This window comes from Calypte anna, chromosome 5A (assembly GCF_003957555.1).
Source record: "Calypte anna isolate BGI_N300 chromosome 5A, bCalAnn1_v1.p, whole genome shotgun sequence".
Lineage (NCBI taxonomy): Eukaryota > Metazoa > Chordata > Aves > Apodiformes > Trochilidae > Calypte > Calypte anna.
This window is the reverse complement of record NC_044251.1, coordinates 12,002,545-12,030,072: the sequence shown is the minus strand read 5'-3', so window position 1 is coordinate 12,030,072 and position 27,528 is coordinate 12,002,545. Positions and strand designations below refer to the sequence as shown.

Below are 27,528 nucleotides of genomic sequence, written 5' to 3'. Positions count from 1 at the left end.
GTACATCTAGCTGAAGTTTGCATTCAGAGACTTGTCACCAAGTGGGGCCCAATATCACACTTTGGTTTTTAATGCTATCTTTTCTTGCCTATGTTTCTGTACTCAGCAACAGCTCTAACAAATCAGCTTCGTTTTGCAGTGACTTGATAAAGGAAAACATGTTGAGATTGAACTAATAAAATACAACTTGATAAATTAACATACTTTTAACAGAACTAACAATAATCGTATTAAGATACTTTAATAATAATTATTTTCTGTTTTGGACAACATGTGATTGCTATACAACCTGCCCTAATATTATAGGGAATGTCCGTGCAGACAGTACAGTTAAAATTCTAGCCATATTACTCAATTCAGTGATAACTCAAAAAAAGCCTAATAATGCCAAAATCACATAGACTCCTTTATTTCACCTTTATATATCTGAGTATCTTAGCCCTTAAATCTTTTTTTTTAATTATTCAAACTGATCAAACTTAAAGCCATGCACATTTGGAGCAGAAGACAAAAATGAAAAGAGGTGAAATGAAAATTAGCAAATTTTAAAAAAAGTAAGTATTGATTTTGAAATGCTGGAAGAAATCCCAAAAATTCACAGGTGTCTTAGTTTTCTTCATGTTGTTCTTAAAATATGTCACGTGCAATACATTCACAGTATGTTGTATAAATTAAGCTGAATTGGAGCAGCTGAAACACCCCCACTACACCAGATCAAAGAAAGTAATTACTTTACTTTTTACTCAAGAGTTACAAAGAACAAAACCTTCGTAATTTTTCAGTGAGAAAGAAACTCCAGTTTTAGTAATATGGATATAAAAAGCATTAAAATGAATAAAACTCTTCATTTTTTTCAAAATATTCTTCCTGTTACAATCAATTTAATGGTGATACTTTACTAGAGTAGTAAATCTCATTATAGCAAGACTCCCATAAGTAATATAGGTTAAATAAATCTTAAATCATAAATCTACAAAAGAGGCTTCAAAACAATTAATAGCTATTCCAGTATCAATCATCATTGGTGGTTTTTACTTTTATCTTGCTTTCTAGTTAGCTGTCTTCCTTACACTGTCAGTTCAGTTTGAATATTTCACCTACACCTCACAATATGTTGAAAGGAAGTAGACTCATGCTGTGAAAAGCTGGTAATTTTATTGGGTTCCTCTACCTTTAAAAAATCTGTTACTTGGCTAAGTCTGGTTTCTGAGATCCTTTTTTGCAGGGAAATTGAGGCAAACATTTTTATGTGGCCTATGGTGTCTGCTCACAACAAGAAGAATTTATACACACCAGGATCATTAGTGCAGGGTTGCACCCATTAGGATATAATAACAGTCAGCTAGGACAAAAAACAGAGCAGTATCATGCATTCAGACTAACAGGCACACATAAAAATACTTGCCAACTACATTTTGCATACTAAGAGTATTGCTTTGAATATAAACTTATACCAGAGGTTTTTAATAGACTTTTTTTAAAAAAAAAAAAAAAAAAAAAAAAAAAGATCTATCTGTAAAAAACGTATTCCCTACTAAATAGATTTTTCCCATGCTCTGTTTTATCATTTCAAAATGTAAATCAAAGAAAAGCAGAGAATTTAAAGCATACTCAGTGCAGTCTACATACAACTATACAATTTAAATATGAAAAAGATACTTCTCTCATCTTAACCAGATTAAATACCAGTGGCCTTAAGGCTGACTCTGATAAAGCCTCACTGCTACTAAACACATTTTGGTTAAGTCAGGATTTAAGTCCTGCTGACAGAGCTTACATCTATTCAGCAGTATCAAACCATTTAATGTGACAATTAAACTATAACATATGAAGAAATCACCCTAGCTGCTCCCTGATGACAAAACATAAATATGTTATTTAAATAGAAAGAGTTTGCCAAAGGCATATTTATTTGACCCAGAGGTATTTCATTGCTTCTTATAGTACATTTTGCTGACTAAAGCTTGATCTCATGAGAACACAAAGCTTGATACTGGGAAATCTAAATTAAATTGAGACTGATATAGTCAATTAGAAAATGGCAAGGATTTAAAAATAGAAATAATACCTAACCGGAAAACTACATAAAGTATCCAAGTAGCTCTGGTTTACTTCTGATAAACTGGAACATTCTAAACTCACTTAAAGGTTTTATCTAGTATTTAACTATGTTTTTAAAATAAAAAACATTAAAATACACATTACAAAGAAGCATAATGGGCACAATGTGCATACAGAAGACTAAACAAGCTCAGCTCCTGCAAGATTTACTGAGTGATAGACTGGCAGTAATGTTAACCTACTCACAACAGGCTGGATGCCAGGGCAGATTCACAAAAATCTATGCTGTAAAGTTTCTGGAACAAAGAAAATAACTTTCAAAGAAAATTGTTTTCCAGCTTCTGAGATGGGCATGCAGCTATCTCTGTACTTCACACATAAGCTACAGAGTATATACATTGCATACATGTAATATTCTCTGTAGGAGGAAAAGTCCTACAACTTTGGAATAACAGCTTTTAAACCTTTGCCATCTATATTTACATCCTGCAAAACATTTTAGTTGAAATCCCAATAAAAGTCTTTTCACACAGTTCAAGTAAGAAATATTACAAAGCATCCATCTTTATCCAGAAGTATTTCCAAAATATAGCAGAGAAGGAACTGTAAAACTATTTGTGCTGCACAATATGGCTGAAATACGAATTGGAACTTCAAAATTCTGAGCACACTAAGGTCTGCAGCTCAGAGTTGCTTTAGAATAGTTTGCTTTTTAGATATAAAACTAAAAAAAGTTCCTGATTAACAATGATACTGTTCTCTGCAGTTTAGATGGGCCATAAACCAGAAGCTGCACTAAGGGAATGCAACCAAATTATAGAACTTCCATGGCCTCTCATTAGAGGAAGACCATACAGAAATCCCAGGATGATTAAAAACTTAACACAGTATTGGAATGATTACTAGCTTGATCATCAGTCTGAGTTAATCTGCATTCACATTCTTCCAATTATTTACTCCAATATGTTGGAGAAGACCAATAAAACACTTTTCATCTGGTTAATTGACAACAGCATCATAACTGTGCTCTTTCTGCAAAGTTTGTGCCCACCTACAATGACACACAAACAATTTTGATTATTAGTGGTATGATAGTTACTTGCAATCCTCACCATCAGAACATCATTACTGTAACACCTACAGTAATGTAGGTGTAACACTGTGATATTATATTCTGTATTTGAAAAGTAACCAAAGAAAACTCAATGGGGACTCCCTGGAAGTATTCAAGGCCTTGCAGGATGGAGCCTTGAGCTACCTGGTCTGGTGGGAGGTGTCCCTGTCCATGCAATGGGGTTGGAACTGGATGATCTTCAAGGTCCCTTCCAACCCAAACCATTCTATAAGTCTATGAATGAAGGTAAATCTACAAAAGCAAATGTCATGACCTGGGCTTTTTCAGCAAAACCCACTCAAATGCATCTCACCTAAGTGTAATCCCATACATTTCTGTAATATTTTCAAAACTTAATGTGCCTCTGCACACATATTTACCTTGCTGGTGAACACAAGATTGTTCCAAATGCACTATAAACGTAATAGGTCCCCTATTACAGGCTGGTCAGTGCTGCTCTGCTCTAATAAATGGGAATGTCAAACACTTGATTTAACTGTTGAAAATCTGGAAAAGAAAAAAACCCAGCAGGGCTAAACTAACTTTAGAAATAGTCTCAATGCCAAACAGGCTACATTCTGGCAGTACTGCAGTGCTCCAGTGTTACTCTTGCCTTGGTGAATGTACTGGCAATGCCTGCAGATGATCAGCATGAAGTAATATGGCACTTTATTGCTACACAGAGTGCAATAAACTATAAAGCATGCATCTGCTGTGATTTATCATCTCATAGATTTGGTCCCAGAGAAAATACACCAATATGAGAGACCCTCTGGTTAATCCATCCTGATGGAAATCAGGGGTATTAGACAGTGAAGTATTTCCAGCAACGTACAGATGCAGAACTTGTGGTGCCCCACAATATGTCAGTGGCAAAAGGAGTATTATGGAGGTAGGGAAGATTTAGAAGAATCACTCTTCTGGGCATAGGCATCACCATTTATTTCATCCACATCCCATTTTCTGTAAAATAAACTTTTTTCATCTGGACTGCCCCACAATTTTGCCTCTTTACACTTGAACAAAGATCTCAGTAGCTCATAGGAAGCCAGCACAGATGGACATATGCTGCAGAAAAAAGGATTATTATGTGCTTTCCAGTATCCTGCTATTGTTAGCTACTATATTGGGAACTGCCTGAGTGACTGTAATGTTTTCCTACAAGAAGCTGGGACCCGTGCCCACAGAGGGTCTTTACATACAGTTATAATCAGCATTTCCCATTAGAAACAGAACTGAAACATCTCATTGTGGATTGAGTTGCAATTTTTCAACAGCAAAGCCACACAAGTAGTTCTGAGCCACCATTTGTCTCTCGATCTGTAATTTTTCAGTTGAACCATGACACAAAAAGACAGAAGCACACTGATAGGAAATGGAGATTATTTCTCTAAGCATGTAATGTTAAAGCATGTTCCTCACTTAACAGCTGACCTCCACTTCTCCTCATCTCTGCTTCATGAAGGTTTTAAAAATATGCAAATATAAACCTTGATAACAATGCTATGCAATATTTTATTATTGCTATTTGATTTTTAGATACAAATAAAAATCTATATGGCATCCTGAGACAGATTTTCTGGTGCTTCTTCTGCTCAAGAAATTCATATTAGTATTGGTCTAATCAGAAAGCCTCTTCAGTACCAGATTCACCGATGAAATTTGTTAAGAGTTCTCAGAACATTACAGCATCTATGATTTTTCCTCCTCTCCCATCTACAAAAAAGCTGAGTATTACAAGTGCAGCATGACAATGTTAACTTTCCTTCTGTATCACATAAACCCAACACCAGCCACAATAATCATTGTTTTACATTGTCTTCTCCCCAGATACAGCAAGAATTCATATTTAGCTGAAAAGGATGAACTTCACTCTCTCAAACACGTTCCCTTCCTGAAGTGTGGCAGCTGGCTCATTATCAAATGCAAAGTGAAACATCTGGGTGCCAGATACAGTCACTTGTTTCTTTTGCACCACTGAGCTATCTGCAGAATATGCTGTGAAGCTTTTTACTTTCATTTGAGAAGATAATCCTACAGATCCACCAATCTCACTCTTTTAAAGAAGGATGTAATATTTCTTGTGATTAGTCTTGCTTTATCCTCTCTACAATTTTGCATACATCTGTATGCACAGATCAGTTCATTTGAGGATAGCTTTACTATATCTGTATTTCTGTAACTGCTACTTAAGACAGAGTAAACAGAACTAGATACATTGACAGTTAATTCCTACATGGCTTTTCAACAAAGATGGTCAGAAAAACTTGAAATAACATTATAAAACTTCAAGCTTCTTCATTCTCTGTTGCATGCTACCAAAGACCATCAACTTTTCTTTCACATACTTTTAGCTCATCATGATCTTTTTTTCACCCACTATGTTGATTATAGATGTCTTCAAAGACTTTGCTGATAGGCTGGACTGCACACAAATTTAAATGAAACAAAATACTAGTGGATAAACACACACTAAAAGAGAAACAAGCATAATTCTATCGTTGTCTTCATTGTTCTTCATAGTAGTTGCATTTCTACAGTTCCTTTCTACAGATTTTTTCCCTGGGTCTGGTGAACTGGTTTTGTTCCCTAGATAGTCTCTGCACGCCGATCTTGATTAGTCACCCATCCTGCTTTCTAAAACACATTAAAAAAAAAAAGTTCCACTAACAGCATTCTCAGATCCCATTTGCATCTCCTAGCTGTTCCCATAAGCAAGAGGCAGCATAATCCTATTGCTGCCTTGAGCAACACGTGGTGACAGGCCAGTCATTTGCTACCTCAGAACAGAGAGGGTGATGAGTTATAAACCTTTCTTCAGTGACAGCACTTGTTTTGGTGTCTCTCTTCTACCAAAACTCTTAATTTTCAACAAAATTCTAGGACTACATTAGCTATGACTACAACTGCAAATTAAGTAGTCTTTAGAAATGGATTTCTAGACAGCAACAGCTAGTGCAGAGGATCCAGTGTTCACACTATACAGATTTCAGGGAGTTTTAACTATCTCTTATCTGATTCTGTGGAATAAAAACCTGCTATAAGACTGCTGTCATGCTCCTGGAGAGCATTGTCTCATTTAATTTCATTCTGAAGGATGTTTGTGCATTCTGAGACCACTCTACATTGCTTTTCAATGCAAACGCTGCACAGGGGACAACCAGAAGATTTGATTCCCGAGAGTACTGCTGATTCAAGCTAAAATTCTAGTGTATACATACCCAAACATTTGACTTAATCTTTCCTCTTAAATGTGGTATAAATTGGCCAGAGGATTTCAAAAGCTATGGAAGTATAGCAAATGACAGAGAGACAGAGACAGAGATATGTTCTATTTTAGTAGAACATCATGGCAGGGAAAATAAAAAGTCAATAAAACATCTCTGAAGATGCTTGAGGCTAATACCCAGTCTTTATAATACAGCTGCTATCCTATCCTCTGCTGCTGTAATTCCTGCCAGCAAATTATTCAGACCTATAAAAACAGCAGATTTTTTCCATCTCTTTCTGATACCTTTCACGCAATACTGGCAGGCAAACAGTTATTCCTTCTTTTCGTTGTTTCCCTCCATCTCAAGAGACATCTGTAAGCCCTCATGCTTTTTAAGTGCTAGAAGCTCAAAGGCTCTTCTGAAATTAATAATAATCAATGCCAGCAGCATCTCAACACCCTACCCAGTATTTGCATGTGATGGAGGGAAAACAATAGGAAAAAGGAGACATCCACTTGAATTCTTCCAGCAGTCGTTTCAAATGGTGAATATTTTCCTTTATTTTTAATGTGAAAAAGAAAAAACAATATCTTTAAGTGGTATCTTTTTAAATGCAGAACACAAGCAGAATCTGAATTCCCCAGTGCGCTAAAAAATCCGTATTTGTCTACAATTGCATTTTCAAACATGGAGAATTTCTACCACTAATGGAATTTATACACCAAGTAACTGAGTAAACCCTCCACTTCGAAAAAAGCCATTCAGTGGTAATCCTTGTGATTGCTACGTTGTAACTGCATGGGTTTAGGATGTATGCTTTCTACTTCTAATGAAGCAAAATTTAAACATTCAACAAACACTGACTGCATGTTTGAAGCCCTGATTTATATGTAAGCCCTCCATTTAATTTTTGGCAGTGGAGGATTTGCTTTAGAAAGCAGAAGGAACTAAAGGGGAGGAGTATGAAATGCTTTTGAGAAAACACAGTACTGAAAGTGAAACGTGTACTGAAACAGTAGAAGAAGGAGTCATACCTAAATTCTACTCTGACTATTTAGATCAAGCTTTTAGATATGCTGGAATATACGGGAAGAATGATTCTTCTGATATTTTAAAGAGACCTATATTCCAAGCACATTCCATAATGTATGCAAATGTATGGGCAAATAGCCATGCAAATATGATAATATAGTGAGGAACATTTACCTTGTTGAATATCCTTCATCTCCAGGTGTAAACTGGATATCAAAATTCCTACTGTTTGAGACCGCTTTCCATCCAACAGTTTGATGATCTAGAAAGATGATGCAAAATGATCTTAGATCAAGTGAACACTCTACAGAGGACTCATTCACATTAATGACAGAAGCTAATTTGTAAATTGAATTCAGTATCTCACCAAACATCAAAGCTTTTTATTAAATAATCATGGTAGTAAGACATTCATCTTATCTCTACACTCTGCACCATAACAAATGGCTGATAAGCTTGAATTCTCACCACGTCAAGTAGAGGGGGGGAAAAAGGCACATCAAGCATTTACTCTGGAGAGAACAACTATTTAAGACACTCTGAACATATCACAAATTCCTTAGTTTGTCTGCTAGTTTGTATTTCAGCATGACCACAATTAAGTCCATTTGACAAAGGATCAATCCCTCCGCAAAAAAATGCAGAATTGTCTTCTTATGCCTCCCCCCTCAAGACTATTTCTGGAACAGTAGTGGCTACAGAAAGGATTTCTTTAACTCATCTGAATGTGCTACTTCTCCACAAATATTGGAGGATTTTATTCACATTTTGGGTAACAGACACATTCATATTTTAATCTTTTCAGGTGTCGGGAGAGGAAAGGGAAAGAAAAAGGACGGAGGGAAACCTTGAGGAGGTTATCTTGGATAGTTGAAATTGGTGATACCAATTTACATCCATAAAAAAAGTAATGAAAAGTAAGCAATCAGAACTTTACAAGTGTAGTTTAGATGCTAGAAACATCAAAACCAAACTTCCCACAACGATTGGACCATTGGTGTTAGTGATTCTGGTTTATGTCACAAGAAAGGTGTGGCTGCAGCATATTACAACATACAGCACTATTATTCTTCAAAATAAGAAATGTTCAGATCCAAACATTTGTCTTACTTTACAGTGTTTATGAATGAATATTATTACAAACACAAACTCGTATGCAAAATTAAAACTAGTGGTTAAGTTTTCCCTAAATTTATATTCCTGAATATTAAAACAATATGAATATACTTAAATATGAAAAAATTATAGTTGTGTATCCACAATTAATTTTCATAGGCAAATGACACTAATATTTGGATATCTTATAATAATAAATAATTGAAGTAATTGTTATCTCTTATCCCTGTAATATTTTTATTGATGCTCACTTTGCAGACACTTAACTGACAAATTTATATGAACTCATACAAATGTTTCTTATGTTTTACGGGATTTAGGAATATTTAAATGCACAACTACTACTATTTAGTAATTCACCTACATAAAAATAAATCTGTAGTTGAAAAATACAGGGAAAAGATAAATTATAGTGACATTTTCACCTGAAAACACAAAGTTAGTTTTTATAGAGTACTGAAATTGGTCAATACCTAACAAGTTGGAACACGTGCTTCCTTCCAACTAAAATCTGACAGATATTTTATGATCCTGTTTTAGGAACTCTTCAGTTAATGAACCTATGTTACAGTATGATGGTGCATTTTCTGCCAAAACTAGAAATAAAATTTATATTGAAACTTTCCTTCAGCCTATACGTACATCCAGTCTGCTGGATATTAGGAAAGGAATACTATTGGAAGTGTTTTCTTCAAATGAGAAAGCACCAAGGCTATTTACCTCCTGAGTACACAAGCAGACAACATGATTTGGCTTCCAGTTACCATAAATAAACACTCTGTAAGCATCATATCCTGCTGACTGTGATTTTTCAGAGCAAAGGTAAGTAACTGCTTTCCATGAATTTGCTGAACTCCGCAGCACATTAACTTCTTACAGGGATAATTACAGGCTTGAGTAGTATGCAATTTGTATTGCATTCACTGACCTCCACATTGACCTTGTTCAGGGGCAAATTCATAGCTTGTCATAAACCCTATTAGACATGCCTATTTTGAGGCAAAACCTTTCCAGACTACAGCCATTGTGGACTATATATTTGAAATTGTTCCATTAAAGTATTTTAAAGTGCTAATATGTTCTCCAGATACGATCAAACTAGCTCAGCATTGCTAGATTAGTGAAAAAAACCTTGAATGAAGATTGTGTATTATTTTAAAAGCCAAACTAGAGGCTGATGTTTTAAAATGGCCAGCAAACTGTATGTTCACGTGCATTTTAGCCAAATGTACACATGGTCACGATTACTGGGCATAACCGTGACTCAGACTACCTGAAATAGCTTCAACCAACTGAAATTTTATCTGAAGTCTACTATTTTATTCATTATGACTTTTTTTTCATGCATTTTTATAACCAAGTTGAAAGATTTTGAAATAAATACACACACACACATATATATAATCAGTGGTTAAAAAAAAAAAAAAAAAAATCAAAAAAAATCCAAACACCTATTCAGAAATACTCGTTTTAACCCAAGTTATGGTTATTCTGGGAAAGTCACTGCCAGGAAATGAAATATATGTGTGAATTCCAAACAGGAAGGAGACACAAAAAATCAGCACTTTTCCAGGTCACAAAAAACGTAAGGCAAATTAAATGAAAGTTTGTAGAAACTGCATTGAACTATTTAATATATACTTTTAAAAGACAAATCACTGATCACTTCTCAGCATACTGGGACTTGCTTGGAGCTGGCAGTGACAGGTAAGCAGCCCAAATCCAGTTGATGCTGCTGTGCCAGCTGGCAGGGTTTCCCAGCTGCTGCCTCCCTTTCAGACTATGAATGTTCCACTGTAATGGGTACAGCACCTTCTGGCACACTGACAAAACTGCCCACTGGTGCTAATTCATCTAATTCATTCATCTAGAACATTATTTGGTCTATGTGGTGTTCCCCTGCTACTAATTAAGTGAGGAGGTTTGCTGTACGTAAGTGCCACTTCTACATCTTTCAAATATTTATCTCTAAGTTAAAAGTGGAGACATACTGAAACTTGAATATATCCGTAAGTATTCTCTCACTGCCATTAAAAGGTGATTCTCTAATGCAGCCAGAAATTTCCTTCATTAAATATTATATGACAGGCTTCCCTGTTTTGTCTAACTGGAATGTCTCCATTCTGTCCCTATCACTTACTGGTGCTGAAATCTCAACAGATTCAGTTTACTTTAGTGATTAAAAACTAAATCCTTTCTCCTGCTGGTGCATGGATCCTTTCCATAGTATTTAAATCTACTGAGAGGAACCACAAGCTAAAAAGCCTGTACTGCATATCAATGTTTTATTCCATTCCCACTGATTAACAGTGGGAAGTCAACAGCCTGGACTTATTTTCAGTAGTCTGCTGGAATCCTGTTCAGAGAACATCCTGCACAAGACACATGTATGCCCCTCAAGCCATCTACATAAACACTCCAAGACTTATCAATGAAACTTCAGAAGCTAGATATTAGACTAGGTATTAGACTAGATATCAGACTAGATATTATCTCTTCTTTTCCTACTCAAAAGAGAGCCACGTTTAACTTTTTCTTTTCTATTTAACATGGATGAACCATAGCTTTATATTTTTTAAATATTTTAAAAATGTTAAGAGACATGCAAATCTATTTGCAATTCCACTGGATGAAAAAAACCCCACAATTTTTAGCCACTTGCTAATGGACAAGCAAATGGCAATTACTCCGGATAAATCAGGAAGTAAGAAATGATGTAGTTCATATCAAAAGAGTAAAAACAAGATAAATCCAGTAAACAGGTATTTAGCCTTTAGGGATATTTTCCCATATCCCACATGACCGCAGAGCTTTGTGGTAAACAAGGAAATGCCATATTCATTCTTAGTGTCTCATTAAAAAATAAAAAGAAAGTGAGAGTGCCTCAGAAGAGCACAGACTACCATTTTAGTACATCTAGTCAAGTTTAAACAGTTTATTATCTTATGCAGACAGCTGAAGACAGTCATTGTGTTTCAACCCTGCCAAGCTTCCAACATTTTCTGTAATATCTGCCCTTCTTGCAGAAACACAAAATTAATTAATTGTAATTCCTCACTTAGTCAGATGGACAAAAAACTTGCTGACAGACATATCCCTTTCAGTTAAAAAAATGCAATTCACTCAAAATATTGACACTCTTCTTAAATGAGAACACATGTTAATAATTATGTGAAGTCTTTTAGAGATAATAGACAACAGAAAAGCCATTATCTTTAATGTCCTTCTGCGTCTTTGAAATGATAATCATTGCACTAAAGGGCCAAAAATGATTGATGGACTTTCATTTGGAGCATACACCTGACACAAATTACTTGACATTTACTCATTTTTTTTTTATAAGATGAAGACAGAGTGGCATCACAAACATCTAACTATCCTGTTACTTGAAAAAGTATACAAAACACTTGAGTTTTTGAAGATAGGTCACTAACAAGTGCTCAAATATATTGGAAAAACTAATGCAGCTTCCAACAATGTGTAAGTTCAGCAATGCACATGGAATAAATCAGACCAAGGGAATGACCTTTTCTAAATTACATTTTTTTCAGGCTTACAGGGTATCACAGCATAATACAAAATGATTTATTTTATTTCTTATATGTCACAATTCTGCCTATTTTTATTTGGTACTAAGAGAACAGATTTTAGAACAGTAAATTTCACTGGAAAGAAAGAACCTATGGCTTGAAAACAATTGTATTTGCCTATCAGCTTAGCAGTTTGAATGAATATGTACAGACAAGAAACATCAACAGATTAGAGTGTATGAAAACAAAATTGTTTGCATGTAGAACTTCACTCCTTCATCTGACATGCAAACATTTATAAGACAACTTTCAGAGTCTGGGAAAGATGTTAGATCCTTTAAATTACATTCAAATCTATTGAAAGCTGAGTTCTTTCAAAATCAGCCAATGGTTTTGAGTGTTTTGTTGTGTTTTGCTTTTTTCCAGAACAAGAGGTTAGAGTTTTCATTTGCTTTTTTCCAGAACAAGAGGTTAGAGTTTTCATATGCTAATGGTTTTCAGTTTTCATTGTTTCCATAAACAACCATAGACCTTAGTGGTATTGCACTGAATCTACTTACAGCTGAACATTTTTGCTACATAAAACTTTGTACGTGAATACCATTTACAATTTCACAAATAGAAGTGACAGTATGCTTTTTTTAAATGTCATGCATGCTGCAACCTGAAATATAAGCAGAAAAAAAAATGGATATTATGATGAAAACAGCAGTTACACAAGTGTTTCAGTGCAATTTAAAAACTGGAGTTAAAAATATAAGTCATATCAAAAGGCATGTCTAAATTTACAATAAATGTGTAAAAAGACAAGTCTAAATGTCCATAGACTCAATATCTAAATTGAAGTTATGCACTAGAATAACCTGATGGATCTAGCCCTTCTTCTCCATTTCCAAGAAGCAGTAGCTTTAACAATTTTGAGAGACTATCAGCATTTGAAAAAGCTTAACTGACGACCACAACACCTTAAACAACATAAACACTTTTAGATCTGATGTATACTGCCAAACTGCATCATACCAGTAACTTACATATTTAGATTAAGCCAACTGAACTGGCCAAAACCAGAGGAAATGCACTTGATTCATATACAGCTGCTAATGGACTGCTTTGTTTTTGTCCAGTAACTGCAATTTTGCCTGATGCAAATCCAACCACTTCAGAACTATCCTAGGAAATACTTCCCTCTCTTTCTATATATTATTTATCCATTCAGAGTCCCTGAAAAAGTCAGGAGTAATAAAGCAGTAGTCTCCTTTCCATTTCATAGATATTACATCAAAAACATCACTGTGTTTTATTACATAGTGTAAGATTTTAATGCTATGGTTTTACACTTCAAAAACATTCTTATAATTATATTAATTTTTAAGTAGATCAATGTTTTAATCTAATGTTAACAAATAACTAATATATTAATCTAGACACAGAAAATTCTCCCCATCTAGAGCAGATAAAATGTACTCATAAGACACAATGCTTAAAAACCTAGACTACTAATTTTGAATATTATCTACATAATAGTGTATAATTTTTATTTACAAGACAAAAGCAAAACTATAAAAGTTTAATGAAATATTTCAGAGGATGTAAAGCTGAATAAAAATAAAGAAAGAGGTTCTTGCAAAGCTGCTAAATCTTCCAAAGGAATGTATGATGTAAGAACCATGAGCAGACACACACTTCTAAGCTCAGGTAAGCATTACCATAACAAACTTACAGAATATGTAAGTGTACCATAATGGTACATGTGAGCTTCACTTAAATGGTATTGTTTTTATAATGTATCACTATGGAGTGGATATATTTTTCCCAAATATATTAATATATATCTAAAAACAAATAAAATCACTCTCTATGCAGTCCTTTAAGTTTTATCACCATTGCTGCTGGAAGGTTTTTAACTTCCCTTCCTTGTTTTCCCCACATATTTGTTAGAATATTTTTTAACAACAGTATTTCTAATTCTAATAATTTCATACTCATCTAACCCCCAGGAACTACTGTAACTCATTTTTTTTATTTTATTTTCCATCAGCAAAGCAATGAATTCAGGAATAATGGAAGTGCTTCCACTCTGGGAAAAAAAAGATAGCCAGTTGTTTCCATCCATAGAACAATGGATCAAAAGCATACTTTACACCTTTTAACTGATTAATAGAATCATGGTGTTATAAAGGCACTCAAAATGTCATCCAAAACATTCTCTGCATTTCAAGAGAGTATCAGATATATGTGCATCACTCTAAACATATATTCTTAAAGATCTTCCAACACAGCACCAAAATTTCCATACCCAAAATTGTTCTGTATTCCTTTGGTATCCGTACTCCTAGAAAGTTTTTCATAATTTTTCTTTGTAGCAGCTGCATTCACGTGATGATATTTACTGTGTCCCAATCAGCCTTCTCTTTTCTAGACTGGACAGCCATAATAATTCAGTTCTTCACTCAAAGATTACTTTTACACTTCTCATAATTCTCATTCTTCAACTCCTTAGAGCTAGCAAACAATTTTAATGAAGGGCTGTAGTACCTAAATCTATATGCAGTTCTTAACTGACTCATTATTTACTCATGGCTGAGTAAATAATCTTGCAAGCAATATTTTTACTCTCTAATAGAGTTTTGTTTTCCCTTTTTAGATGTACCATGACATGACAATTCGCATTCCTTTTGTGAGCAGGTTCTTTCTGCTAAACTGCTGCACAGTAAGTTACCAGTTGTACCTCATCTGATTTTTAGGTAGCTGAATATCCTTAACTGTATTAACCTTGTGGTTAACTCTAGTAGCTTTGTGCTCAGCCCTATCTTTCAGACAAAATCTCTGATCCACAAAAGCTTTCTAAAGGGTCTGCTCCAGCAGATTTGAAGCCTCTTGCAATTAGGAGGTGGCTGCAGAGTTAATTTTCCATTATCCAGGACACAAGTGAAAATACCGAGGTAACCACACTCTGCGTAGATGCCCACAGAACCCTCCATGTGTTGTTCAACACTGAGAATATGTATAAATGTAATTTCTATTATACATATTTATTTTATAATTTCTATATTACACTAAGTGCACCATATATGAGTATAAATATACATATATATGAATATAAATACATACTCAGAAGTTTCCCTTCTGAGCATAACTTGCCAGATGGTACTGAAAAACAGACCATCCGTTCCATTTATGTAGGACAAGACTTTAGATATTTCTGGCTGAAAATGGTAGATGTCTATCAGTTTTAAGCAACAAAAGCACAGCATAGAGTGAATATTTTAATCTGTGCTGTCATAAATTTACTATGTGGACAAATGGGTAAGAACTGAACAAATTCCTACAGGTCTAATGTGATGCTTTTCACAGAAGCATTTGTTTCACAGACTAAGTATACAGATTATTCTGACTAGTTTCACAAAAACAATAATTCTGAGAATAAACTGAATAATATTTTCTTTGGAACTGCAAGAGAAATGCGAATAGATGTTAAAGAAATGAACAGACACCAATTGTTAAATGAGAAAAAACTCCCCTCTAATTTGAAAAACACAACCTTCAAATTGCATAAGGAATTGGATTGTGAGGCACTGATGAAATTCTCATTCAAGGAGATAAATATTGTATTAGCATGTTTTAATAAACAATCCTGTGGCACCTATTGCTTTGTCATTTCACTAAATATGCAGCAGGTAGAACTTGGTTGGTATAAAATGGTAAGAAACAGGACAACATTTGAGAACAAAATTGAGAAGATTTAATGCAGTGAATACATTAAAGTATATTATTAATTAAATTACCTTACTGGCTTCAAACACAAACTACTACTCCAGATTCCATCATAGTGCTAAATTTTGCTCTTGCTTTTTTATAGAACGTGAGAAAGGAATTTACAAATAAACACAAAAAAAGAACAGTAGCTAAAAATTACTATATAGCATAGATTCTTAAAGCCTGTAGAATCAGACTATACAGTTCCATACATTGCAACACTTTGTGCACTCTTACTACCAGACAATCTACTGATAGATTTATTTGTTAGATAATTGTTATAATATAATTTCTAGAAGACTGACATAATTGTTAGAAAAAAGACAAGAGAAGTTGAGAGCCAAGAAAAAGCACAAATAAAGCCAGCAGAAGTGGTAGTTTTCACATTAATCTGTAGGAATTTTCTGTCCCTATCTTCTAATGAACCCTCCTGTAATTAAACAAAGGCCTCTTTACTACTGCATCACTTGCAGCCCACCAAAACTGATCCATTGAAGGCAGTCTGCAGACATCTGGGCTTTCAGAGAGACAAACACAGAACCATCTAAGAGGATCCACTGTCTTTAAAAATACTCAGCTGCTACTATGAGTCATTTAACAAAGAAATGTGTAAAGACAGGATTTAAAATAAGAAAATATTTCTATACTCACCTATATTCCAATTTCTTTTGAGTTCTAAAAACTGATTTAAATTTTTTAATTGACCAAGTGACAAAGAGTTTGATATTGCTGGCCATGAGGTTTTGAGATTTTCACAGGAAGTTCTACAGTTCCTGTGGTTTGTAATACTGTGATCATAATCCCATGAGTTTTACCAAACTGAAGCTGTAGTAATAGGTGTAACTCATAATTTACCTCTATAGGAGATTCATTTTAATATTCAGAAAGTAATTTTTTCATTGCATTTATTTCAGTAAATATACCCCTAGTCTTAAAAGAATAGATTCACAAAACACAGTAATTAAAACAGTGAGATAAATAAAGATATCTTTGTAAGAAAATATAATGGTTTCTCACAAGAAATAGTACTTACTCGAAGTAATTGTATAATACTATTATATGGAGTAACTGTCATCCTATTTGGTCTTGAATAAAGTTGAGAGATCATTAAAAATATCTGTTCCTGTAGCAACTAAGTTAGTTGACAAAGTAGCAAGGAAAAAGAATAATACAATTTTACCTTTAAGAGTGCAGGCCTAATTCCCTACTCTGCCTCCATACACCCAGAACAACAGACACATTCACCTAATTGCTGAGAATTTGAATACCAAAGTAACTATCTGTGCATATTATATCTCCATTAAAGTTACATTGGTTTCAGTCTTCTTCAAATCTCATTAGAAACCTGTATTTCCTATTAAATAATTGTTTCTGAAAAAAGTAAAGCAATGAAATATAGAAACAAATTGTAGAAAGAGGGCATCAGAAGTGTGAAGTGATGGGATTTAGAGATACAGCAAATATATTACATGCTGTATGCACTTGAAACATTTGTTAAGTAAAGTATGTTGTTTTTTTCAGAGATATTCATGTCCACTTGCAATCTAACATTTGAGGGACCATAAAAATTAATAATTTCTTTAGGGTGTATTTACAAATGCCAGCATGCCCCCATCCTGGCTCCATTTATCCCTTTTCACATCACATCAATTTGAATTTTATAGAAGCCATAGTCTTATTTACACTTCACATTAACTACTGCACTGAGACATAAGGAGGGAAATTTATGATCAAAGATGCTCTGAAAAATCTGACTGCACTGTATCTATGTACATATATTTCACTTTATATGTATTATAAAATTGAAAAGATAGATGGTGTAGCTTACAAACAAAGTGCCCTCTTGTGGTTCCCAGCAGGTAAACTCAAGCAGATTTAACAAACATCATATTTAAATGGAACTGTAGTATATAACCACATTGTTTTAGGAGAACAGTAGCAATTATTATCCAGGCTAGAATTTTCCCTGCAGCAAATACTACTAATGCCATTTCCTTGTTCTGTCTGACAAGTACAAGATCTCTCTGAAACACATCATGTCTGAGGCAGACAATAAACTTATGGACACTATTAGCATGACTGTCCTGTCCCTTCCTGACACAGCTCTTCAGCTATACCAGAAAAAAGCCTTAGCATTCCTTATCAAAACATCTAACAGTTTCTTGTTTTATATTTTATTTTTCCATCATAAAATAATCTTAAAGGAGAGGTTTCCTAGAGTAACTTAATGACAGACTTCAACTACCAATCAGTTCAAGGACAGACCTGATACATACTTAATACATATTAGAACGTCCATTCAGTTCTACACAACATTTTTTTTATACCTCACTGGGATGTGGAACTTCCATTTTCAAAAGCAAGAAATCTACCAAGCTAAAGAATAAGCTGTATTCTCCAGCAAAAACTGAAGTAGCAATTCACCTATTTTGCTTTAAAATATGATTTTCCTACCCATATATTACCTGTTCATTCCACAATAAATAAAAAGGCACATTTCTTAAAATATAAAACTAAACAGTGATGTAAAAAAAGGAAATACAAAGAAACAATAAATACCTTTTTGGCCTTAGTTTTTTTTTCATAAGTCTCTGATAATGGTTTTCTTTTTTCCTGAGTGGTGTCTTTGGAGAACAAATATTCAAACTCGGTAGTATCAAGTATATCAGGTTCTTTTAGTGATTCCCATAACGTTGGCATAGCATTTTTCCTATAAATGGAAAGGTAATAATAAAATCTACAATGAAAATTTATGAAAAACCTTACTAGATGTAGCCATAATAAATGAAAATCCGTAACAGATTTAAAACTCCAAGTAATTTGCACTGCTGCTATACAAACAGCATTCCTTCCCTATGCATTGTTCTTGTAAGGAGTCAAAAATTAGTATGCAGAAGTCTGTACCAAAACATTAGCTATCCATGCCTGTTAGCTTATTGTATTTTTCAGGTTTTTGTACAACCATGAAATATTACAACTGCAGCTTTGTGCAAATATATCTCAAGAGATTTTTGCCACAACTAGGATTAGGAGTATTTCAACAGCAGCTTAATACATTCCCAGTAGTCTATTTAGACCTATACAAATAAAAAGTATCAACAAGAGTAATTATGTGGCCTATATTTTGGGAGACTAACTGCTCCATTCAACCAACTCTAAATTTTCCAATTCTCTTTCTTTCTTTTGCCTCCCACGACCAGATTTAGCTTTGGAACACTATGGAGCTTGTTTACACAATCCTCTAGATTTATTTGGATTTGGGGAAATCCTATGTAGTGCTGCAAATAGGCACTTCAGTCCCCAATGAGCTTTGTTACAAAGTTTTGGCGTTGCAGAAAAATGTGGGGGATAAAACTTGAGTATTCTTGTCTGTTTATCAGTAGAAGGTGGCCCAATTCTTCCAGCAGATGTCACTAAAAGGCAGTGAACATCTCTGCAATAAAATAAAAAAATCTCTAGAAAATACAAATGGCTGATGTCACCTGAAATCCTTTTATCAAATGCAATATGCAACAAAACATAATACCTACCCAATAAAGGTGAAAAATTGATTTACTAATTTTCAAGTTTAGGATTTTTTTTACTTACTACTCAACTTTACATTTACTTTTGTGAATGTTTAAGGAACTGTAATTTTTCCACAAGTATCAGTGGATTCAGTATATGTCACAGGAGTTGCTTACATCCCCACAGCTTCACTCCTCCTGATGTTGGCTGTATTGTCAGCCACAGGATTCCTTCTGCCTCTCTAATGAAAACTTTGAAACCCTGTGTAAACTCCTGAGCTGAGCACCAGAGAAGTTTCCAGGTCTAGTGCAGCCCAAGAAACTCCTGGACAATAAATATCTGGTGACCAGGAGTTCACCAAAAAGCTGTGACTTAGACCTCAACTTGCATTCAGCCAAAGCTTGATGAACCAGCAGTATTTCAGAACAAAAAATTTTATTTTAGTGAATCAACAGGAAGTTGAATTTTTAATGAACAGACTATTCATTTGCTGTGAAACAGTTTTTTCACTAGTAGTTTTAAGAAAGTAAAACCAAAATGCTCAAACTTCAAACAGCTCCAAAGTATTTCAAAGCCCTTACTTCTGAATCATTGAAAGAATACAACTGATATTTCATTTACTACTTGTTCCTGTCAAACAAGGCACATGAAATATTAACATCTTACAATACTCTCTTATACCAGAATGACTCTTTTTCATCAAAATACATTCAGTCAAAAAGCTGTAAACTCAAATTCATTTTTAAAAGCATGTAAATGAAGATATTTACTGTAAGTGTTTAAATATAATTCTAAAATTAACAGAATAAAATATTAATAACTATAAATAATTTAGTGACTACTATAATGTATAATAAACTAACATAATTAATGCCATATAAATAATAGGATATAATACAGTATGTAGTATAGTGTGTATACATATAGTAGAGCATATGTAATAAGCTCTACTATATTTAATTAAAATGTTTTAAAATAAACTTATCTCTCTGTAACTGCACATATGTTTAAATATTTTTGAACACAGATAATTATAGTTGAATTTTTAGACCTTAATAATAATGCTGTTTCATTACTCATAACACAGGACCCGAATTTTATTTCATGAGTGTAGCAACTTACTGTTAAACTAGAAATATTTTGTGTTGCTTAAGCTTTCCCCAAAATACTTTTTGAGTCAATCCTCTTAATGGAGCTCTATCTTATATTAATAAACACTTGAAGCAAAGTTAGAATCAGACAAAATCCAGAAGCCAGGCTGAGCAGCACTGAAAGCACAGCAGTGTGGCACTGAGGTTTGCAGCCTGGCACAGAAAGTGTAAACGGGAGCACTACTCTTCTCCTGCCAGCTGAATAAATATTCATAAGCAGAAGCTGTTAAATAACTTCAAAAACACTGTCCAAGAATTGTTTCTTTATGCCTGTTCACCAGAGGATACCTTCTAAACAAACCAATAAAAGAATGTTCCATAGTAACTGTAACAGTATATATACTATTAGACTACTTCCACAGCATCATGGAACAGTTTGGGTTGGAAGGGACCTTAAGGATCACCTAATTGTAGTGAAATGAGGCAACCAGGTGCCACTAATTGCCAGGTAGTGGGCATGAGCTTGTGTTAAGCCCACCTGTGCCTGATTAGGGTGTGCGTCCTCCGAGGCATCTCTTCCGGTCCGGTCCGGGTTGACAGTGTCTTGCCTGAGCGCCGGCCGTGTCAGGTGCCGGTGCTGCGCTGCATTGGGGTGAGGCGGGGTCCGGTGGGACCGCAGAGGCCTTTGTATGCCCCCCCGTCTCCTGCCCAGGGTCTGCACCCACCCTTCCCCTGTCTGTGTGTGCCCGCGTTCTCCACCAGATGTAGCAAGATGAACCTCTTTTAGGGCACGGCGCTTCAAGGTCCAACCAGGTGTTCTAGCAGAGACTCATGAATAGTGCTCTGCACCTACAGCCCTCAGGGTTGACCAGGCTGGATCGGTGCTATTGCTCCAAGAGCGACTGACCTCTCTGCTGGCTTGCTCAGGACTGAGCTGAGCCTGTGACTCAGGCCTCACCTTTTGTTGGCCCCCTAATCCTGCTCATGCACAGTGGGGGCCCTGCCCTAATCAGGCACAGGTGGGCTTAACACAAGCTCATGCCCACTACCTGGCAATTAGTGGCACCTGGTTGCCTCATTTCACTACACCTAATTCCAACCCCACTTGCATGGGCAGGGACACCTCCCACTAGACCAGGTTGTTCTAAGCCCCATCCAACCTGGTCTTGAACACTCCCAAGGAAAAAGGCAGCCACAGCTTCTCTGGACAATCTATGACAGTGTCTCACCAACTTTGTTGTAAAAAATTTCTAAATCTACCCTCTTTCAGTTTGAAACAACCAGCCCTTGCCCTGTCACTACTGGTCTTGGCAAAATGTCTTTCTCCATCTTTCTCCAGCCCTTCCTCACAGGCTCCAGCCCTCTGATCATTTTCATGGCCCTCCTCCAGCCCCACTCTAACAGGTCTATGTCTTCCTTGAAAGGGGGGCCCCAGAGCTGGACACACTATTCCAGGATTAGGCCTCGTGAGAGCAGAACAGAGAGGGACAATCATCTCTCTTTACTGTGGGACATGCTACTACTGCAGCCCAGGACACAGTTGCCTTTCCTGGCTACAATCTCACTTTGTTGGGTCATGTCCAATTCCTCATCCATCGGTATCCTCAAGTTCTTCTCCACAGGGCTGCTCTCCATCACTTCATCCCCCAGTCTGTGTTGATATTTGAGATTCCCTTGGCCTCACTGAACCTTATGAGGATTGTATGGGCTCACTCCTCAAGCCTGTCATGGTCACTCTGGATAGCGTTCCTTCCCTCAAAAGTATCTAATTTTATCCAAGCTTTAGATCACAATAAGATTGGGAGGTTTATTTATTTATTTACTTACTTACTTAACAGTATTATTTATAATAATTATGCTATTATTATAATTCTTATTATATTTCCTTTTACATTAAAGAGGTCCTTAACACTACTGAGGCTCCACAATGCTTTATGCCACAGTTTCCTGAGATGCTTTACTTTTCCCAACTCACAGAATTTATATACCAAGGCCAGGTTCCAATTTAGCTGTTTCTAAAACTGGAAACACAGAGGATGAAACAACATAGGGCTCTGATGATGAAATCACCTGATGTGACTGGAAAGCAAAAATAAACTCTTAAGTTTTCACCTGACCAAACTTTAACATTTTAATTCTAATTTTTTTTTTAAATAGTTTTCCTAGTCTCTTGGCTACCTTTTTCTCTGCAGTGCTCAGTATATGAACTACCTGTGACTAGAATTGTCCTTGAAATACCTGGACTTCAGGGAAAAAGAAGTTATAAAGCACATAATTTTCATTTATGATGCATATCATTTTAATTTACATTTAATATAGTAAAATGATTCCTTAATTTTTTTTAGACTCCTAAAACTGGCTCAATTTTTTATCTTAAAACATATAAATTCTGTGCCTCTACACTGGCTTTGTTACACATTCCTAGACTATTAACTTTTTGATGTTAAGACAGTATTATAATTATATACTACCCTTGTATTATGACTTCTAAATAGCAAGTTCAAATAAATATATTTTACCTGCTGTCTTGTAATTGTATCCGTGTCCAGTACAAAGGCTTCATGGGACGGGTAGGTTCAATGGCAGGTTTTCGAGGACCTTGGTTTGAAGATAAAGTGTTATTAAAAAACAAGCCAGGCCCAGGAGGTGGAGGGGGTGGAGGTAACCCAGATGCAGGCAGTGGAGGAGGAACAGGAGGTCCCAGCCCGGGAAGAGGTGGTGGTGGTGGCGGTGGTGCTTGAAAATTCCTGTAGCCTTCAGAAAGAGGAGGTGGCAGTGATGGACCAGATCCAAAGTGAGATGTCTGTGAAGTCAGACCCATTGGCAAAGGTGGTGGTGGTGGAGGAACTAAAGCTGGTTGTGAAGAATCAGGAAGGGGAGGAGGAGGAGGTGGTGGTGGAGGAGGCAGCATTTGTTTTGGTTGACAAGGTAAGACACTTTCTGAGGACTGTACATTATAATTGTCCTTATTTTCACTTTGGGCAGAAATACTATGTGACAAAGTAGAAATATTAAGCTTTTTGGGTAATATTTGGTTATTTTTCACAGCTCTGTTTTCTTCTTCGCTAGGCTTTATAAAAGTTTCTCTATCAGTCTGTATACATACGTTCCGGTATGTCTTTGGTGGGTTATCATCCTCAGTGGAAACCCCAATATCCTTTGCTTTGTGATTTCTTCTGTTTAATTTATTGTCAAGTTCAATTTTCAGATGTGCAATGGTCTCCTCAAGCTGAGCAGTTGATACAGCATGTTCTCCACGAATACGGAATACCCTGAGTTCAAACTGAGACTGCAGAACAACAACAAAAGAACCCTTAGTGAAGATATTTGGCTAAAGTATTTATTTCACAGCAATTAACAATTACCACACTTAAACTATATTCTTACTTTAACCACACCATAATGACATAAATAATTTACTTTCCCAGTTCTAAATGGCTTTGTTGCAAGCTATTAACTAACTCAACAATCTTTAAAGAAATGTAAGCAATGTGTGTTTCAACAAAACATATTTTATGAGTACATAACCAGGACATTTATTTAGCAAAATCTAACTTGCACCTTGTCTTTAAGCAGACTTAATTATTTTTAATCACAGAATGCAATAACTAATATTTCATTGTGGGTAAAAGGTAAGTTTTTCAAATAGTATTGTACTTAATGGCATGGGTTTTATTGACTGCTTCATAAATATGCTACATATACAGTTAACATGTTAGGAAGTAAAAAGACTCAACAGAAGTTGAAATTCCTCAATGAGAAAACATTAAATAAACAAATTAAAACACTTTCTCAATCAATTAAATTCAGTATCTCATCAATTAAATTCACAGAGGTGCACACGAATTCTTCTATTTCATCTTCACTATTTGATTAAATCTACAGTTCAGGAAAATAAATCTTAGAACCAGGAGGATCAAGAGGATTTCACTGAGGCAGATGGAAATAAGTCTTTCAAGAATATATGTAAGAAAAAAAACACAAAATGCTTTTCTTATCCTGTATCTGAAAAGAAAAGTATTTTCTTACCATTGTTCACTGCTCAGCATGGCTAGTACAATAGACAAATATACTGTAATTTTATAACATACAAACAAACTTGAATAGCTTTGCAAGCACCTTATTTCTTACAGCAGGCACTATCAACTTGTATTCTAATAAACTGCTTAAGAAATTAAACAGTTTAAAAACAGAGGATACAAAATGCTCCTTTTCCCAACTGGCTGGTTTGTGTGAACTTGGGAAAACAAGTTTAAAGTCTTGCAAATGTAATCAAAGTTTTATAGAAAAATCTAAGCCCAATATGTACAACAAATAGAACATTTTTTGCTTGTATTTTTTTCCTTTCTTTATCTACTAAAGTTTGCTGTTGCTCAGCTTAATTATTAGTTCAGTTCAGCTATCACAAGATTTTCTGCCATTTGAATTGCTCCACAGCAATTGCCTTTCATTTTAAACTCAGCATACTGATCCATAAAGGAGGCAATGAAGTAAGTTTGCTTTAGGTAATTTAGCTATTTTGTTTATCATAGTATGTTGCACCTACTGGACATCAAAAAGTCCCTGACAGAACAATTTACTTATTTCAGATTTTCCCAGCAGTGAATCTGAAGTCACCAGAGCACAGCATTTAACAAAAGTACTCACTGCACTGAACTGGCCGTAAAAACAACTGTTGGTAGTATATAACTTTTCAATGACAGATTTCAGTCTTCAATTTATAATATTTAAACTCAAAATTATATTTGAGGTGAGAGCTTTATGCTTCGTTTTGTTTTTTACTCTTTCAGATTGTCAAAATCCTTATTTCTTAATAAGAAAAAAGCAATGATTACCCTAACAAGAATTAATGCTTAATTACTGAGCAGAAAAAAAAAAAAAAAAAAAAAAGCAGTCTCAAGAAAAATGACACATTGGGAATCTGTGTTGAACAGGATTTTATCAGTGAAAATATTTTTATAGTTTTATATTTATATATAGTTTTATTCAACTATATAACAACAATATAAAAAAGCAAAAAGTAAAAAACCAAGCTTTTATTTTAGTTGCCTCTCAAAACAAATCTTGTTCACCAAATGAGTATGTCATGTTGAAATATTTTCTGTTTACATAAATATGATATTATTTTCAACTAAAGTTTCAAGAATATGTATAGTAATACATACCTTTTTATACTTATACATATTCTTAATAAGGGTCTGTTTCCTGGTAAATATTTCATCAAGAGATTAAATGCTCTAAAATCTTATAATGAATCAAATGGAGATCAAATAGCATCCAGTCATTTAAACATTCTCCTTCTATCATGTTCTATGATAGGTATGTTTTAAAGTCTTATATTTTCTTTATTATAGCAGTACTAAGGACTAGTTAGATACCTTATCAATATGTAATATTAAATAATATAGAAAATCAGTGTGTGCTAAAATCAGGCATGTTTCACTCCTGACATCTCAATAACTAAAATCATTACTTTTTAAATTACAATTTTCATTTATCTGTGGCATAAAATCTTTTAGATGATACTGCCCCATGAGAATGAAATCTCAGAATTAAGGCTGCAGAATACTGACTCACGTTCACTACACCTCAGTAAACAAGTCTCAAAGGAGACTATGGAGAACTTAAAACTAAAGCTGAATTAACTAAAATTTACTGAATTTGATTAACTAAGTTTAAACTAAAATAAATTTTAATGCAACCAGTTACTCAATATCACCATTCATTACACAAGACAATTTCTTGACTTTATAGAGGGATTGTTCTTTAGAATTTGTGAGACTGGTACTTTAGAATCCTTCTGATTGCATTTAGAGCTAGTATTTTTATTATACAGATAAGTCACTAAATTTTGCTACAGTGATTGGTGGTACAATAAATATCCAGGCAAATATTTTCTTTCTTAAAATTCATAAAACAAAGGATAGGGACAATTAAATAATTGTATACTTTATGATAAATTAATCTAACTTTTTCAAGTGGGAAACAAATCAATACAAATTACTTTTTTCTAGATTCTGTCACCTGAATCCTGAAGTATTAAAAACACAGTATGAACAGAGACATTTTACTGAAAAACAACGAGTATTAGAAGCACTTCTGCACAATCTTTCCAGTTAAAATATTGTTTTCATCTAACTGGGAACCAAAGATCTGTAGTATCCATACATCTACCAATGCTTGTGGATTTATTTCCCGGTGTCTGTCAACACTCTTTTATAATGCTTATGACAGCTACATAACAAAACCTATGGTTTCTGAAAACAGCCAGTTATTAGCTAAATTTATGTCTACAGGGATTTCAATAGATGTAGTTAAAATTATTCAGTATCTTGCTACTGAATCATATCAGAAATTATTGCTATCATATTGGCAATCCAGCTTGTCTGTTTCCATGGTATGGCAGGCACTAGATTCCTGGAGTCTTTGAAAATTCCAGGATAAGATGAACAATGACCACAGGCTATCATCAGCATATTACTGATCACAGCTATTTGAAACAGAATGAAATGGAAAAAAAAATGCCAGCAGGAAACAAGATGTCTGAGGAAGAGAAGATGCGGGAAGAAGGCTGGAGGGACAGATGATTCGGGAAGAAGGCTGAAGTAAAGTTCAGAAAGCCAGTTTATTCAGCATGAATCAGTCTGAATTATTCCTGAAGAAAGGCAGAGGATTTGGAAACCTCTCAGAGTAATGTCTGTACAAATTTTTGTATAAAAGGAAAGTAAGACCTTACAAAGAACAATTTGGGATTCATTAATCAGTGTGTTTTAGATATACAAGAGAACAATTATTTTCATTTGAGAAACATATTTGCCACTCTGCTGACTTGTTGGTTGCTTGCTTCTCAACATTCATGTAAGAAATTTGTATTACATATTTAGATTCAACACTCAGCAAATTAGTGCAAGGAAACATTTTTCTACTCCCCTGATCATTTCACATTCTTCCAGCTGCACTAAACTACTCTTTTGGAGAGCAGATAAATAGTCTCAGGCCTTGACATGTAGAGGGTCTTTGGCTCCTCATTATGGCAATGACTCCAGCTATCTAGTTAGTGACATTATCTAGTTTTGGGTACATAATCCTCCCACCTTTACACACACACA

At 34.8% G+C, this 27,528-nt stretch overlaps 1 protein-coding gene across 1 annotated transcript in view; it reads right to left on the bottom strand.

Annotated features, from left to right (window-relative positions):
• Positions 1–27,528, bottom strand: part of FMN1 (formin 1) — a 135,842-nt gene that overhangs the window by 64,243 nt on the left and 44,071 nt on the right. Inside the window, exons 4-6 of the mRNA XM_030452021.1 lie at positions 22,939–23,708; positions 18,381–18,531; positions 7,594–7,681 (exon numbers count right to left, since the gene is read on the bottom strand). Of these exons, the coding sequence (XP_030307881.1) occupies positions 7,594–7,681; positions 18,381–18,531; positions 22,939–23,708 (1,009 nt within the window). The remainder of the gene's footprint in view (positions 1–7,593; positions 7,682–18,380; positions 18,532–22,938; positions 23,709–27,528) is intronic.